This window comes from Myodes glareolus, chromosome 14 (genome assembly GCF_982192425.1).
Source record: "Myodes glareolus chromosome 14, mMyoGla1.1, whole genome shotgun sequence".
Lineage (NCBI taxonomy): Eukaryota > Metazoa > Chordata > Mammalia > Rodentia > Cricetidae > Myodes > Myodes glareolus.
The window spans coordinates 73,413,031-73,431,101 of NC_142039.1; the positions used below are offsets into that span (position 1 = coordinate 73,413,031).

The 18,071-nt window shown below is 48.3% G+C and overlaps 1 protein-coding gene across 1 annotated transcript in view; it reads right to left on the minus strand.

The window, feature by feature from the left end:
- Spock1 (SPARC (osteonectin), cwcv and kazal like domains proteoglycan 1) overlaps window positions 1–16,537 on the minus strand; it is a 481,800-nt gene extending 465,263 nt beyond the window's left edge. The window contains exons 1-2 of the mRNA XM_048447703.3: window positions 16,382–16,537; window positions 15,617–15,805 (exon numbers count right to left, since the gene is read on the minus strand). Coding sequence (XP_048303660.2) covers window positions 15,617–15,805 — 189 coding nt within the window. The 5' untranslated portion in view covers window positions 16,382–16,537. The remainder of the gene's footprint in view (window positions 1–15,616; window positions 15,806–16,381) is intronic.
- Window positions 16,538–18,071: the final 1,534 nt, after the last annotated feature.

The window sequence follows — 18,071 nt, forward strand, 5'->3', positions numbered from 1 at the left end:
TTGTTGGACATAAGTCATGTTGCCAAGCTGGATGGTGAAACAGGGGTCAAGGGGGAGTGCTAGCCTGTTCATCTGGAAACTGTCAGCTCTCTGCGGGAATGAAAGTGTTTTATTCTGCATTCCCTAACTCTTTGAGGGAAAACAATTGAAGAGCCCTCTGGTTCACAGAGAAGACATTTCCTGTAACTCGAAGGAAAGCATGGAACATCTTGTAAAACTCCCAGAAGCTCTTTATCTCAACAAAAATAGTAACAATCATATGACCTTTATTACAGTGGATTGTCTACAGTAGCTTATCACGTCCTCAAGGATATAAAACAAAGTATATTTATTCAATTAATCCTGACTTTAATTTTAGAGAAGTCAAACATTGTGTCTTAAAGCATAAGCCCCAGAGGGCAGGGACTTTGTTGTCTCACCTCCCAGGACCTAGGAAACTATCTTCACACTGAAACTTAAGTGAACGAAGGAGAGAGTGGCTGGGCAAAGGTCCCTGCTCTCAACTTCCCTGTCTATCACTATAACTCACTTTTAAAATCATTAGCTGAGAGACTACTGGCAGTCAATGGTTGATAGGGGAGTGTGGTGGTTAGAACATGGCCCCCATAGACTCATGTGTTTGAGTGTTTGGCTCATAGGAAGTGGCACTATTGGGAGGTGTGGCCTTGTAGGAGTGGATGTGGCTTTGTTAGAGGAAGGGCTTTGTCACTGTGGGGGCAGGTTTTGAGGTCTCATATGTTCAAGCCTAATATGGTTTACCATCTCCTTCAGCTGCTTGCAGATCAAGGTGTAGGACTCTCAGCTCCTTCTCCAGCACTATGTCTGCCTGCATAGCACTGTGTCCTGCTGTGAAGATAACGGACTAAACCTTTGAAACTGTAAGCCACCCCAATTAAACATTTCCCTTTGTAAGAGTCACCATGGTTGTGGAGGCTCTTCACAGCAATAGAAACCAAGATAGAGAGGGAGAGTCAGTTCTCTCCAGGGGGGTGGATCCTGGCAAGTTTCCCATGCCTTGGGGAATGGCAAACCCTCCACCCATGTGCACAATGGCAGTCCTAATTGGAAACAGTGGTTTATGAGAAAGAGATAAGATGCAGAGAACATGAAGCTGGGAGGAAGGTGTGGTGGGAAGGGCTGGAGGGGCTGGAGGAGCTGGGGCACATGGTTCGGGTACAGATGTGATCCAAGTGCATTGTATTAGGTATAAAATTCTCAAAAAAAGTTCATGTTTAACTATCGTAATAGGAATGACTACCTCTAGGCCATCATTTTAACAACCTTAACCTGAGCATCAGTTCTCTTTGGGCGTGGCAGACTTCCTACACAGCACCTTCTCACGAGGTATCGTTGATCATTGATGATCATTAGTCCCTGCCTGTCCACCTCGGGAACTCAAACATGTGACCAGATGTGCCAAACGTCTTTGAGGACACAGTCTTCTGTAGCTAGGAATCAATAGCCTACAAAATGTTCCCACGCCATTGACCAGACCCAGAGAGGAGGCTTTCTGCTTAGAGCTCATTGTTGATGCTGAAATGGCATCAATGGTGCCCTTCCCCTTGTCTGCTCTGCAGTGGGTACGTCCAGGGGCCTGGTGAGAGCAGTGGGTAGGAAGGAAGGGTGGGCAACGAAAGGCAGGCAGATGTCATAGACACAAACCAAGACTGAGCTGGGGCCCAGGCCTCGTCTGTATTCTATAGGAGAAGCTGCGGTGCCGCCGTGGTGAAGATAGACTTGGTTTTTAATGATCTCCTCTCACCCCTCCTCCACCACAAGGGCATTAAAGCCGCTATATGATGTGCAAGCAGCTAGGGATCCATCAGCCACAATCGCACTTAAAACCCAGCTTGGAGCATCTGCTCCCAATTACAAGTGAGGCTGGGGTTCATTAATACTGCCACAATGAGTTCAGTGGCATCCTCAGAGAACTGGCTCTGCAGACATTCCCAAAGCCAGGTGCTCATGTGAGAACGGATAAGGTGTTCTCCCCCAGACTTGGAATTAGCAGCTGCTTCTCAAAGGCTGACTCCCTGGCAGAACCCAAAGGAACCGATAATCAGGCCTCCCAGCAGGCTGAATAGGACCCTGACAGTCCCTGAGTGGAGCTACCACTCGTGTGTGTCTTGGTAGGCATGCCAGGCTTCCATCCTTTACGGAACACTACCACAAGGTGTAGGGAAGAGTCATGGGTTCTGAGGGTTCCTGTTCAGCACAGGCGCATGTATGAGTACACCAGGCATTTCTACTTATTGAAACGTGTGAAAACAAATCCATTTTAGATGCAGAATAACTCATATGCTCCAAAACAAGGAAAAACAAAAACGATGACTTGACTCTCATCAGAACCCTGGCTTTATTTATCATGGAATGAATATGCTCACAGGAATGATCAACAAATTAAAATGTTGTTTTTGAAGTTCGATACCACATTTTAAAACTATGCTGTGATATTAAGTGAATGAGAGAATGTGTGTGTATTAAATCATAGAAATGGCTTACAAATCACAAAAAAAAATCCTTGTCATTAAAAAGTCTAACTGGTTTGATATGGTTCGGCAAGTACCCACATAAGTGAAGGAGAGGATGGTCTCCTGCAAGGTGTCCTCTGACCTCTAGAAATCTGCCTTTGTGAGCATGTCCATCCCCACAAATAACTATTTTTTAAGTGTTTAAGTCATACTGGATACACAGAGATGCCAGCCAAAGAGTTAATGTCACCTTCACATTGGACAAAAGTGAGTGATTTACTTCTTTTTTTTCCTGTACCATCTAACTTTTCTTTAAAATTATCTATTCCTTTAAGTTGAGGAAATAACACTGTAAAGTCAAAAGAATAGCAGAATCCTCCACTTATAGAGTAAACATGTCTTTCCTATATTTCCCTTACCCTACATTTTATCTATGACACTCAGAACACTACCATGACTTTAACTGCTTTCACTCGTAAGCTTGGCTCTTCCTCTCCGTCCTCTCTTCTTCTCTCTCTCTCTCTCTCTCTCTCTCTCTCTCTCTCTCTCTCTCTGTCTCTCTCATACATACCAAACACACCACACACACACACATACACACACCACACACCACACACACACACCACACACACACACACACATACACACGTGTGCTCCATAAGGCTAGGCAAGTGCTTGAGAAACAATAGATGCTCATCACAGTTTTTACTTGGATCTGTGGGTTGATTATAGGTTTACTTCTGGTTTTTATTTTTAATTGCATGTGTTGCTACCATGGAATTCTCATTCAGTAGCAGCAAAAGAAATTGGCCTAACAACTGTGGGAAATGGTCCAACCACTTCTCTTAAAGCTGAATGCTCACTTGTCTGTTGGTGACCACTAGATCCCACACTGGGTGTGTTCCTGGGAACCTAGGCTCACCCAAGGATATGTTCATGACAGTGTTCATATGTAATAAAACCAGATGACCTCCCAAGTGGCCCCTGATAACAAGTCTGACACATTTGGGGTATTCATAGCATGATGAAAATGTAAAGATGTCACCTATTCAAAGCACATAGCCAGTTTGGTGAATGAAAATCAGACAACAGAGTGAATCCTCTGAGACCCATTTGTGAAAACATAAAAGCAGGCAAAAGTCACATGCTGCTAGACATCAAGAGAGTTCTTACTAGGAGAGGGACAGGCAGTGATCTCAAGGTCCACAGGATGAACTTCTCAATGCTCCCAACATTGTCTCTCAGTTCACAACTGTGTGACTGTGCTTGCTTTGGGTCACCTATAATCTGTGTGTGTCTCACTTCTATGGAATGCCCACCCCACGAATGTAGGTCTGTGGTTATATCTCTATGCACTTATGGGCCTCAGCCTAGAGTCCTCACAAGGCTAATATTACCATCACCACACCTAAGTGCCTGTGGGCATGTCAGGTTGGGTCTCTTTTAAAACAACACAAGACTAACAGACACACTAGAGCATGCACACACACACACGCACACACACACATGCATGCACACATACATCACACACACACACTCACACCAGACGCACACACGCACGCGTGCACACACACACCTTGGTGGCAGTGTTTAGGTCACCAGAGTCAGGCAAAATAGTAGCAGTTGTCCACCTATCTCAATACAAACCTAGGTGAGCTAACTTGACAACAAACACACACATGAACACTGAGTCAACTGTCCCTAGAGACATGGCCCAGAGTCACAGGAAGAAGAGGGTGTCAGAGAGCCCAGTGTGTCAGGCTCTGACGGTCCATTTGTAGGCATGTTCTTTGCAGAATTACTTCATACAGGGTTCTCCCATCACTATGCACTGCTTCCTCTTGTCTCAGGCAGGAGCCATGTTTGTCTCCAGGCTGTATCTGAGCACAGCCTGGTGTTGTGGGATATTTGTACACTGTGTGAAGATGGATTGCTGTAATTGGTGTAATAAAAAGCTGAACAGCCACTAGCTAGGCAGGAGGTACAGGCGGGACTTCCAGGCCGAGAGAGAACTCTGGGACAAAAGGACGGAGTCACCAGCCAAATGCAGAGGAAGTAGGATGCACAGGAAGAGAAGTAACGGCCATGAGTCATATGGCAGGGTGTAGATTAATAGAAATGGGTTAATTTAAGTTATAAGAACTAGTTAGTCACAACCCTAAGCTACCGGCCAAGCTTTCATAATTAATAAGTCTCCTTGTCATTATTTGGGAGCTGGCTGACGGGACAGAGAAAGACTCGTTACAGCTCGGTCAGTTAGTCTCTGAGTAATGAACACAAAGAAAAACTAACCAACCTACTGAATCAGTGTATCAGGACCTTGTTTCTGGGAAGCAAGAACATGGGTCTCATGACCACAGAAAGAAACAAAAAAAATATCCAAAACTATGTGTAAGGAGCTGGAGAGGTGGCTCAGCAGTTAGAGCACACTCTGCTACTGCGGAGGACAAGCTCTTAACACCCACACGGTGCTCAGCTCACAACTGCCTGTACGTCCAGCGGCGGTGGACATGATGCCCTCTCCTGGCCTCTGCATGCACTGCATGCATGTGGTACACATACCTACACACAGGTAAACGCTCATACACATAAAACACAAATAAGCAAATCTTTCTGCAAAATATGTACCAAGGATCTTCTTCTGTGGAGCTATTTAAACCAACAGCCCTGGAATACAAGACTTCACAAGTTCTCAGCTACGAACCACGCTGAAGTTTTATTTTCCCCGGGGGTGGCATTTCTTACTCACTGGAAGGCACACAGGACTCAATCAGGAAAATGGAAGACGGTACAGACCAGGCTCCAGGTTACTGCAAGGCTAGCTGGTTATAAAGAAAGCAATGTTGTGTCCTGTTCAATGTGTTTAAAGTGCTGAGCTCTAACCATGGAGGCCCTCAAAAGTCCCAAGAGACTCAGCATGCCCACTGAGCACTGAAAGATCTGGAAAAACCCAAACACCCCAGAATAATGGCACAATGGGGAATCCCCCCTCCCCTCTTCAATAGATTTTTCTCCCTCTTGGCCATAGGTTTACCAAGTTTAGGCACAGTGGAGTTACCATTGATTACAGAAAACTCGCCCAAGTGGAGGAAAATGAAGTTCAGGAGTTGGGTGAGAGGTCAATGGAATCGCTTCAGAACCCAGAATCCGGTCTGCTCCTGCTGCTGGTCATGAATTCCCTAAGCTTACATGAGTCTTATTTGAAGACCCATGACCTTTCCAGAATAATCTGGCCAACCGAAATGGTTTAGTATACCAAAGAGAAGGCAGCAAGCAGATCCCTGAACCTGACCCACATTTCTTTTCTATGCCTTGAACTGACATGCCGGTTTGTGTCTGATGGGACATCCCCTAAAGAAATCAACTTCATCGCATCTGCCATTCCTTGTCTTCTCTATGACCTTATCATTTCTTCTGCCTCAATGCCTGTTCACTATCAACTCAAGCCAATGTCAGAGTCAATTTCCTTCCTTCATCTGTGCATAAATCATAGCCACTGTGTGATTAAAGATGCAAAATCAGAGTCTTATGGCCTCTGCCCTCTGAAGACAAGACAATTTGTTGAGATCTTCCCTGGTACTCTGTGATGGAGAAAGTCCCCATCATGAGTACTGTGCTCATGAGTTCAAACGTCCTTACACCAACCAAAGTCAAATGTTATTCCAGTCCACAGATTAGCGATGACTATTGTTCAAACTGAGGCAGATACGTGCAATGGAAATGGGATCTTTCCTTCCCCTGAGGTCAGTGGTAGCCCTGCTGGTAGAAGGTGAAAATATCACTCTTTGCTTAATAACGCGGTACTAGTTATTTGGGATGAATGACGATTCTCCAGGATATCTCTGTAAATATTGCTCCGGAACCACCTACACCCAAATTACCTAGACTGTGCTACAAATGTAGGCTCCCGGATGCCACTGCTACATGGTGGCCACTGTGGTCTAGACTAGCAGGCTCAGTTCTGCATCTGAAGCAAGCCCCACCAGTGACTTTGCCATACTGTAAGGCCAGGGTGTGTTGGCCCCGCAAAGATCTCTAGACCCTGCTGTTTTAGCCTCCTCCGTAGCTGGTCATTGCTGACTTGGCCCAGTCTTCCTTCGGATTGGGGTGGGATCATCTGTATCCATAAAGGGACAGAATTGTGTAGCTGGAATGGAAAGCAAAGACCTCTCCCCGCTGTGTCCCATTTCTAAGTGTTTTATCTGGGCTGGGATTACCCAGGACAGCTCCAGGAGGCTCTGCTCCTGGCCCTGAACACAAGCCTTGCTCAACTCTGCTTAAAAACCCACTTATCCAACAGTAACCCTGCTGGAAATAGAGCTGATAAGCCTAAATTATTATAAATAGCTGTGTAATGTCCCTTTTCTCATCCCATTGCACTAAAGAGTAATTCTTTTATATAATAGTGGACTTTTAACTTTTACTTTTATTTTATGTGTAGGTTGAGTGCCTACACCCATGTCTGTGCACATGTGCGTGTCTGGCCAAAAAGGCCAGAAGGTGGCATCGGGTCCCCTGTAACTGGAGTTACAGCAGGCTTGAGCTCTCTCGGTGTGGGTGCTGGGAACTGAACCCAGGTTCTCAGCAAGCGTTCTCACCACTGAGTCATCTCTCCAGTCCCAAATAGATAATTTTCCAAGCATCAGACGAGTGTCCTGAGGGGCGCAGAGAAATTGTAAAAATAAAAAAAAAAGTGACCCAATCAAGTTAATTTTTATGTCTGTGGATGTATCGTTCTTCCTCCCCTTTAAGAAGCCATTACTCTCATGCCTGTCATGAGGACACAGGGAAGACCATACCCAAGGCTGTAAACTGCATTCCTGTGCATAGCACGGCAATATGGTAACTGTATGCAGTTGTCTCTCCCTACCCTAAACCCACCTCCGAGCGCAGAAAGCTTTTCGCCCAGGACCTCTACATCCTCCACTTGTTTTCAGCAATGGAAGGGGATGGGAAGGAGAGGAGGGAGCTTCTCATGAACTTCGGTCTTGTTTCAAAATTACCAACTTCACAAAGCATCTGGGGAATTCTAAAACACCCCATTCCTAAACAACAGAGGGCCATCTGCATACCCCACTTTCTGCAATTGACTCCTTGGTTCCAAAAATAGTATAATAAACTGAAGGTGTGTAAACACATGGGCAACAGTTCACTACTGGAGAATCCTAGGGTAAACACACATGATGAAAACACCTAAGGGCCTTCCCACATCTGGGCCCTCAGGCCTGCCCATGCCACTGGCTGCCATGGAACACAGCTGCCTCCTCTCTTCCCCAGCTCACTCAGGACATCTTCTGGCTCAGCTTCTATACCTCCCACAGGAATGGAGGCTGCCCCTAGTCAGAACTCCTCCTCCCCATCCAGGCTCCAGACATGGATGCCTCTGCCTCCTAGCTGCACCTACATCTGTCTCACACAGTAGACCAAAGCCCTAGGACAGAATATACTGTGTCTGTCTCCTGTTCCCAGCACCCAACAAAGATCTGATGTGACTGGCATTTGAGGTACATTTCCATACCAACAAAACACCCTTTTCTGGATCAATTATTTGTAGCTGCTTGGGGTTTTCTAAGCCGTAGGCAGTCTGCTCTGGCTGCCATGAACTGTAGGCCTTCTGACTGCCTTTAGTGAGGAACTAACAAGCTGGTTATTGGGAGAGAAAGAGCAGCAGTGTGACTGCCCTATTCCTATTCGCCTGTTGGCTCTAAAGTCAGGCCTGGAGCCAGAGTGAACCATCACTAGATCCTAAGGGTGCTGCCCTGGGGAGTGCTGCTGGTTTTACTCAGAACTGAGACCAAACAGCAGGTTCCTAATGGACAGGGTATGAAGAAAGCCATGGTAGCACACGGGCTGGCTGCACACGGGCTGGCTGCACACGGGCTGGCTGCACACGGGCTGGCTGCACTGTCTGCCTCAGAACCCATTGCTCACTCTACCCTGAAGACTATCCCGGGAACATCCTAAGAAACATGATGATCCTGGATGTGTGTTTCATGTGAGTAGCGACGTCAGCGACGGATTCCTTGGGTTCAGAGATGTCCAGGGGAGAGCTTCACCTAACTAGGACTTTTGGCACAACTGAGCTCAAAACACCCCATTGACATTTCATGACGAGGGCTGCCAGTTGTGAGCTGGGGATGAGGGCACCTAAGGATCATGTGAGACAATGGGGACACTGCCTCTGCAGGGAGCTGTGAGTGGCAAGTAACAGACAGTTGGCCACATGAACCACACACCACCTTTGGCATGAAACAAAGACAGACTGAAGGACAGACAGACTAAAGGACAGACAGACTGAAGGACAGTGAATCATATTTCCTGTCTGTTTCAGCTGGCTTGGACTAGTTTTCAGTCACTTGCTTGATAGAGGCCTCACTGATAAAACATGACCAGTCTACTCAAAGAAAAAAAAAAAAAAAAGAGGAGCCATTAGCTCAGAGAACAGACAGCTTGGGGCTGCTATAACTGTGGGACGTTTGGGGAGGGTGCTGGAGCAGTGGGGTACACAGGTACCTATTGAGAGACTCGGGGTCCAGCTCATCTTTTCTCTCCATCCGCCACTGCCAAGGGAGAGAGGGACAGGTTGTCCTGCAGCGGTTCCTTTCTTCAGAGTGGTCACGTCCACAGGAGGATGGAACCCTGTGCAACCTCAGCTTTCTTCAGAGGCCTGCCAAACTCTATCCTGGACGTAGACTTACTTGGTTAATAGTGCATTAAAAATGGCAAATCCCATAAGAAATGGTATCTTAGACTAGAAAACACCCTGGGAAAGTACCTGCAACCTTGGCAAACTAATCTCTTACAGGAAATGTCTTAATTATCTAACATGGGGAAATAAGGCCACGCGTAAGGATCCAAGTGACTTGCATATGACATACGGCACAGGGACACCACACAGTAAGAAGGGAGCTGGCACTGGAGAGATTTTCAGCAGTCAAGAGAAGGTACTGCTCCGCAGAGGACCTGAGTTTGGCCTGCATCTCTGACTCCAGTTCCAGAGGCCCCGCCCACTTCTGGCCTCCTAGGCTCCTGTAGGCATGCAGGACACACAAACCCATCCAAGTGTATACACATACATAGTTTTTTAAAAAATGTAAACTTGGACTTTCTGAAAGCCTCTGAGTTTAGATATAGAATGTGTTTGGTTTGAAATATGTCATATTGAGCAAATAAATATGATCTTTATAAAATATCTAATTTCTAGTTTTCCTTTGTCTCCTCAAGCAAAATAACAGTTGAGCTAATGGTTAAGTCTTATCTTTTGGGGACTCTCACAGATCCAAAGCTCTATTTGGAGCGCCTTCTTGGCTTGGAAAATAGCTTTGCTAGCATGTACCAAGGTGCCTGGACTCCCAGAAATACATTCCAGTCCTGTCCTGTGTAGAAGAGCTGCGAAGATCAGGGAGAGGTGGGAAACTCAGTTCACAAGGTCGGCAGAGACAAGAGGTTCTACCTTATATTCAAAGAAAGACCTAGCCTCTCTTTTCCAAGGACAGACCAAAAGGAAGGCCAGAGAAGACCAGGATGCGCTAGGTCTGTCCACCTTTGAGCTATTCCAGGGAAGTGATTATATCTACCAGCGGTCCTGGGGTTTAGGGGATTTAAGACAGTGGGTTCATTAAAGGAGTTAGGGCCATGACTCATTGACAGCTCCTTGAGCCCGTTTAATCAAAAATGACTTTCTGCTACACTCCACCGCAAATCAACCCCGTGTGGTCACAAATGAATGACCCATCTGCTAAGCCACACCACCTTTGGTCACCAGCACCACCAACAAAGTCAACCCCAGTGTTAACTGGAAGCCCCAGTGGTCCTTGAAACTCATTGTAAGTGAGATGTCACCATCAGACGGTCATTGCCCCCCATTTCTGCCTAAGAGACCGCCACACCCCACGGAGTGTGATCCACGCGCTCTCATTAGAATTATAAACCCTGGTCACTCTGGAGTAGGATAAATGCCAGCAAAAGCAACACTTCTGACGCCTCGGGCTTAGCAGAGGTGATTATCCTGGAGTTAAATGTCAAGGCTGGTTTCGTGTGTGCAAAAGAAAGGAAATGTCATGTTTAGTGTAAGCAACAATATTATTTTAATCAAATCAGAAGCTCATTATTAGAAGATAAAGCCTGACACGACCCCGACAATAAGCTATGTCTACCTGGCTTCCCACTGCTCAAGCTCCTGGCTGAGTGCCCTCAGACATGAAGTGGGGGGAGACTTACACCATGATATGGATGGAGCTACGGACAGGGTACACACCTGAGAGCCACTCAGCCCTCTTGGTTGCGAGATCCAGGTCCCTCCACACCCTGGTGTCTCTGGAAGCCTGGCGAAGAAGCTCAGCTCTCAATAAACAGGCACTGATAGCAGTACTTTTTTCATTGGATTGCTATATTAAATAATGCACAGGAAGTGCCTTGAACAATGCCCGACACACTGAATGCTCCATAAGTGTTTGCTATTATCTATTTATGCAATGCTAAATTTTTTCCTTGCAGCCAGTGGGTATTATCTCCATGAGAAAAAAAAAACTTACTAGTTTTTAAAGAACATAGAATAAGAAAGAATTGTGAAGAGCCCAAGCTAGCGGCACGCCAGAGGTTGTAGGAGAGAAAGAATTACATTAAACCTGCGCACTTTTATAGGTCAGAACCTCATACTCACGAAGCAGTCAAACATTTACAAGGATGAATGAAATGCAGGATTGAATAGAGGGAACTTGGACAAAGCCAAATCAGATTTGTGGCCATTCTGATGTCTCAAACTCAAGCCGTCGGGAAGCAGGCCCAGGACAGCTGGAGATGGGAAAGGGCTGTGCGGCTCAAGACAAACGCTTGCCTCCTGCACTTCCTCCTTCTGTTGGTGTTGCTTATCAGACTTGCCCCATTTCCCATCCACCAAGCCCACTGTGTTTGCTTTTAATCCTTCAAGACAAATTTGTGTGTCTGAAATATCCTTGACGAGGCTGTCTTCAGCTAGAGAGGGGTCGACTTCCCAGGACCACACTAACGGTCTCTCCTCCCAACACCTAACAATTGCCCATAACTCCGAGGTTTGGAGTGGGATTGTGTGCCCGGTTACTCTCTGCATGCTGGGGTCTGGTCAGGTTTGAGACATGTCATCACAACCACTGTGAGCTCACATGTGCAGAGGCCTTGCTCACAGCTTCCTTCTTGATGCTGTCTTTGTCCAAAAGCCCAGGCCAAGACATCCCAATTTCTAGTCTTTATAAAGTAAGTGATGGTAGGGAATGTCTTTAATCTCAGCACTTGGGAGGCAGAAGCAGGCAGATCTCTGTGAGTTCGCAGTCAGCTAGTTCCAGAAATCACAAGTACATGGAAGAACAGCCATTGGAAAGCTTTTGTGTCCTGACTGGATCCCTAACTCTAGCCAACAACTTATGAGGTAGTTCTAACAGTTCATGTGCTGAGTGACAAGACGCTTTTCAAAGTGGAAAATCAAGGGCTGCCAAGTCATCTCCAGCAATGGCACAGCACACCCAACACTCCAAACATCCAGGAACGCATCCTACCATTGTGTCCATTTCCAAGGGCCCAGACGTGACTACCCAGATGCACAGCCACCTCTCTGAAAAGGGCACTTAGAGCCACGCGGTGCACACCTGTAATCCCAGTACTGAGGAGACAAGAGTTCAGGAGTTCAAGGCCAAGCTTGGCCACAGAATGAGTTCAAGACCACACTGGAATACAGGAAACTGTCTCAAAACCAAAGTAAGACAAAAACAAAGTAAGGTAACCCTTTGCTTTTAGCGTCCCAAGATCAAAGGTCACTTCTAAATATCTACCACCCAAGTCCAATAGAGCAATGTTGGGATGGGCCATTTTCTTTCATAGTGAATGTCAAAAACCTGACACGCATTCATTACCCTATTCTTTTAAAGTGATCAGTGACCTCCAAACAAAAAGCCACAGTTGGGCATGGTGGCACACACCTTTAATCCCAACACTAGATCTCTCTGAGTTCAAGACCAGGCTGGTCCACAAAATGAGTGGCGGGGACAGCCAGGACTGTTACACAGAGAAGGCCTGTCTCAAAAAAAAGTGGGGGGGGGGCTCAAAATAACAGCCAAGAAGCTAAGGTTTCGTAAACCTGGAGTGAGGCCTAGTTCGCTGAAAGTGACCAGGCCGGCCAAGCCACTGCCACTCGGCAGCTAGGCTTTCTGTATTACCTCCAGAGTGGCCTGTCTCTAGAGAAAGCGACCTTTCTCTCCCTGGTGTCTGAGGGTCCAGGCTTTTCCAAGTAAATGACCCAACTAAAGATACTTAGACTTGCCCCCAGAAGGACGTCTGTTTAGTTCATGCCACTTAAAGAGGTTAATGACATTCAATTATACCTGAGTCACTGTGGGGGTCAGACGACTCCAAATGAAGCACAGAAAACGCTTGATGACTGATGATGTTGGCCAATATCTTAACATCATTGGATGTTTTTAACGGCTTGCCGAGCCAAATTGTCGTTCTTACAAATGGCACACTGCTAAAAGCACCAGCTTAGCACCAAACTCTGCTCCAGGGGCCTTCTTCTTCCACACTTAAGCCTCGGACTTTTCTTCCAAACAACCATCAAGGCAGTGTCCCTAGTCACTCTGAGGGCTGCCTAGTACATCTGGTTAAGGATGAACCACCTGTCCTCAGAAAGGCGCCTAGCCCAACTGTCATCAGAGAGGCTTCATACAATAACTGATAGAAACAGTGGGAAATGCTAACCCACGGTCAAACATTAGGCAGAGCTTGGGGAATCCTGCTGAACAGAGGGAAGGAGGAGTGTAGGAGCCAGAGGGATCAAGGACATCACAAGAAAAACCATGGAATCAACTAACCTTGGTTCATAGGGGTTCACAGAGTCTGGATAAACAACCAGGGAGCCTGCATGGGGCCTACCTAGTCCCTTTACATAAAGATCAACAGTTGTGTAGCTTGGTCTACTTGTGGGGCTCCTAACAGTGGGAGCAGGGGCTGTCCCTAAAGCACTTTAGCTGGCTTTTGGGAACCTATTCCTCATACTAGGTTGCTCTGTCAGTCTTAACACAAAGGGAGGTGCTTAGTCCTACAGCAACTTGATATGCCATGTTTCGTTGATATCAGTGGGAGGCCTGCCTTTTTCTGAACAGAGACAGAGGAGAAGATGGGGAACAGAGAGGAGCGGGAGAGGGAATGGGAGGAAAGGAGTGAGGGAAAGAATTTGGTCAGGGTGTACAATAAATAAATAATTTAATTAGTAAGAACAAAACAAAAAGCCTGGATGCTGTAGTTAAGCAAGGAACCTGGGTTTCACCATCAGTCATGGTGGAGGGGGAGAATTTGACCTACTTTCTAAAAGTCAGGACCTTCCGGAAAAAGAAAAAGAAAAGAAAGAAGGAAGGAAGGAAGGAAGGAAGGAAGGAAGGAAGGAAGGAAGGAAGCCATTCATTTTCTTAGAATGCAAAGCTAAATGGGAATCGGGAGTTTAGTATTCATGACGAAGTGAGGCTACAGACCCACACACAACCCAAAGACCCAGCAGGCATAAGTGTCTCCACCGCACCTACTCCCTGTTTCAAGGTACCCACCCAGTAAAGGTGGCCCGTCCTCTAAACTAAGCCCAATTTGCCCAGCTCTCTGAGAGTCCATCATGTGCCTGGCTCCTCAACCCTAGCAAAAATGTAATAATTAAAAATAAAAACAAAACCATGTCCATACTTCCCCCATGCTGCACTCCAACCTGGTTAGGAATGGAAGTATGACAGTCTGGTCACCAACATCAGAAAGGGGCCAGAGGTGGCAAAGAGAACTTAGTGCCTGGTGGGGTTCCGCAGGAGGCAGATCTGCTGCAAACAGCCCCAAATAACCAAAGATACTCAGTGGATGTTTGGAAAACTCTTCCCAGAAGTTGCCCACCATCCACTCCAGAGAGGAGAGGGGGCTGAAAGAGCATATAAGCAAGTTCCCCACTCAAGGCTAAAGTTGCATCTGCCTCTCTGGGAGGGAGCCCTGGAGAGGCTGCCATTTAGAAAGCACAGGCAAACGGGAGCCATTCAGGTCCTCAGAGACCTGCTCAGCGGAGAAAAGTGTGCAGCCAACTCTCTCTACCTCTGTATTAAGCCATGCCCTGTGATGAGAACAAGGGGTTTGATGGTATGGATAAGGTTATCCCTTTAAAATGCATATACTGCTTTTTTAAAATGTCCTAACACCTAAACAGCTACTATGCATATATATATATGTGTGTGTGTGTGTGTGTGTGTGTGTGTGTGTATGTATGTATGTATATGTATGTATGTATGTATGTATATGTATGTATGTACAGAACAGCAAAGAATTTGAAGATAAAAGTTTTACTCATTATAAGTCTTGGACATTCTTGCAATATTGAAAGTATCTTGGGGACAGGGATTCCTAACATTCCCAGGAAAAGCTTGAGCCCTGCCACCCAACAGTCTCTGAAGAAGCTGTGAACTGGTTCTGCTGGGGGGAGCTGTCTGCTGGAATGACTGTGCCAGGCGCTTCTTGCCCCATCTTCTAGGGGCACAGAGGTCCGTGGGAGCCAGGACTGGGGCCCAAGAGTTTCTCCTCCACATCCCAGCACTCTCGTCTGGAAAGGGACAGATTCCCTGGGCTGCCTGCTCCTTTTACCTCTCCACTGAAGTCCGGAAGACTCCAAACCACTACACTGTTCCCTAACATCTCAAGATCATTGCCATGAGAACCCCCCAAACCCCCCCCCCATGCCTGCCACATCTGGCTCCCTAATAAATGAGCTACACTCATCCAGTGGGGATTATTTTCTGGCGCACCCGAAAGACGTCCAAATCAAGGCCGCTCCCGGGAGCTTCTCTCTGGGGCTCTGTAAAGTCAGTCTGCCATTGGGAGCTCTCAGACACATCGGGAGCCCCTCTCCCCACACTGCTTAAGGTTCGTGCCCTGTTTCCTTGCAGACAGCTGCATCAATCCTACAAGTGTACACACCGGGACCACAGGTAGCACGCAAGAGCATCCAGCCTTCCAAGTTCTCTTTAAAGTTCCTCTCAAGCTAGACCTATGGACTGGGGACCTCCGTGGGAGGTTTGAATCTACCAACCCCCACCCCCTCACCGGCCTCTGAGCTACCCCTGTTTTCCACTCCCGGGGCGGGTGGCAGCCGTACTCACGTCTCGGAAACGGTTCCAGTACTTATCACGGTCATACTGGGAGACAGTGCTCAGCCACTGGTCATTGTCTAGGAAATTGGCGTTGTTGAGGGCCGCGCCGCCTGCAAGAGCGTCCAGGTGCCGGCTGTCCACTTGAAGGAAGAAGCACCACGCCGCGGCGGCCGCGGCGAGCACCACGATCGCTGGCATCTGGGGGCAGGGAACACGGGCGTGAGTCGGCGACAACAGGAAGACCTCGAGCCCCTCGCTCCCACCGGGAGTCCGGGCGCCTGGGGAGCGCACGAACTGCGACGCCTAGGATCAGGGGGGTCCCTCGCACACCTGGGACGGAGGCTGTACCTGGAGAGCCCTCATGAATGGAGACAGCTACAAACGCAGAGGCCAAGTCACGGATTCCGGGCTGCTGTCAAACTATCGAGGACCCTCTTACCTGCGTCAGTACCCCTCCCCAAACCCCGGAGGCTCAATGTGCCAGCCGCACTCCCACAGACGGGGCCCACAGCTGTGGGGCAGGGATAGGGATAACAGGGCTCTGAGCATTATCCCAGGTTCTGGTAGATGGGGGCTTTGAGGGTGCCCTCAAGCCGGGCCTCTCATTCCCAGCTAAGGCAAAGGTCTCCCTGAGCCCGGCCCGCTGCTTCTGTGCAACAGGGGCGCGCAGAGATGCCCCCAGGCCCTGACCCTTCCGGCCCCGGGGATGGCCTCGGGAAGGTCCCAACTACGCCAATACGCCAAGTTGGGGCTCAGGGTTCTGCGGACACGTACCTTGGGGGCCCGCTCGAGTCCCGGCGACCGAGTTGCTGGGGCTACTGTGCCGCGGTGACTGGGAAGGCTGCTACCCGGCTCGTTCCCCTGCGCACCTGCCGCCTCCGCGCGTCCGGCCGCTTTGTGAGCCCGCAGCGCTCTGGCTCGACTCGGGCGCGGCGTCCGCGGGCGGAGAAGCCCGAGCTCGTAGCCGAGGCCTCTGGCGCCCCCTGGCGGCTGCGCGACGCTGCGCGGACCCATCCCGGAGCATGATTCATTCCCAGGCTCTCTGCAGGACTGACACAGATTTCAGGCTGAGCAGAAGGAGGTTATAAGGCCAAGAAGTCACCAGTGTTGGTGTTGACGGACTCTCAAAGGGTAGGTGGTCGAGACACCTGGCTTAGAATCATTTTGGTGGAGAGGGGAAGGAGCCCCCCCCCTGCAACTTTCTGAATCAGCATCACTAAACAGGGTCTCCGAGGTGCTTCTTGTGCCCTGAATTTAGTGAATTTCTCCACTCCCTTCTCCAAACCATTCACCTAGCATTTCTGAAGTCTGGTCCTCACCCACGACCACCCGTGGGAGTTCTGCATAACCATCCTCCAGCTTCAGGGACAGGGCAGAGGTCAGAAGCAGGAGGCTGGCTTTGTCCCAGCCCTCGCGCCCCTTCCCAAATACTCAGTCAAGTTTTATTAAATAGGGTTGGGAGGGACTTAACACATTGCCCTACCTGAAAACCGGTAACTCCCCTGCCTGCTTCTCTGTACAGCTGCAGTCAATGCCCGGAACTTTATGTATGTATGTATGTATGTATGTATGTATACACACACACACACACACACACACACACACACACACACACACAAAGTTTGTCCTCCTTGTGTGCTAGACCTGAATATCGGCACTGGCTGTCTCACTCTTGACTGCTCCTTGGTGCCCAGGGTACCATTTGTGACACACAAGCACTTAGTATCAGATGAAATCTGAGCCACATTTCCCAATGTGCCACCACAACGGTGCGGTCAGTTGTGAACCGTGCTGTAACAGTCTGGCTATGGATGACATAGTTTAAGTTGAACTGTGGTTTATTTTGAGCGTAGGCTCAATTGCAGCTTCTGTGCACTCTGAAAAGCTGTAATAGGAGAGACACCGGGGAAGCCCTTCACCACAGGCGTATAGTGAGTGTCTGGTATCATAGCCTGAGTGGGGTGGGCTTGAGATGGGAAGGCGAATGAATTTTACCTCGAGAAGGATGTGCAAGCATCGCCTCTGCCCTGCTTTTCAACAGCCCCGTCCTGAAGAGTCACCCCCAGATGTCATTTATGCCTCCTCACATCCAGCTCTTTTATCAAGTCATCTTCATCTGCCTTTGAGCCACCTACCTGAAGTGATCTGTCACATCCATGGCCTTTCCTGCTCGACCCTGGGCTGTTGCTATGGGCTCCTGGCTTTCCGGTCCTCAGTGCCATTCCTGCACCCGACGGGAGCGTCCTGGACTCAGTTCTGTCACCACAGCATCCTTACCCTAGCCGTCTGTATCGCCTGTGGTCCCATGCTGAGAGTCTGTAAGTCAGCCCCAGGCCACAGTGGTTTGAAGGCTTGCCGCTATATACACAGCTTCATGCTCACCATCTCACGGTGCCCACGGGGCACACTGCTTCACACCTACTTCCCCAGGCTTATCTCAGAACTTAACATTCATTGGACGCTC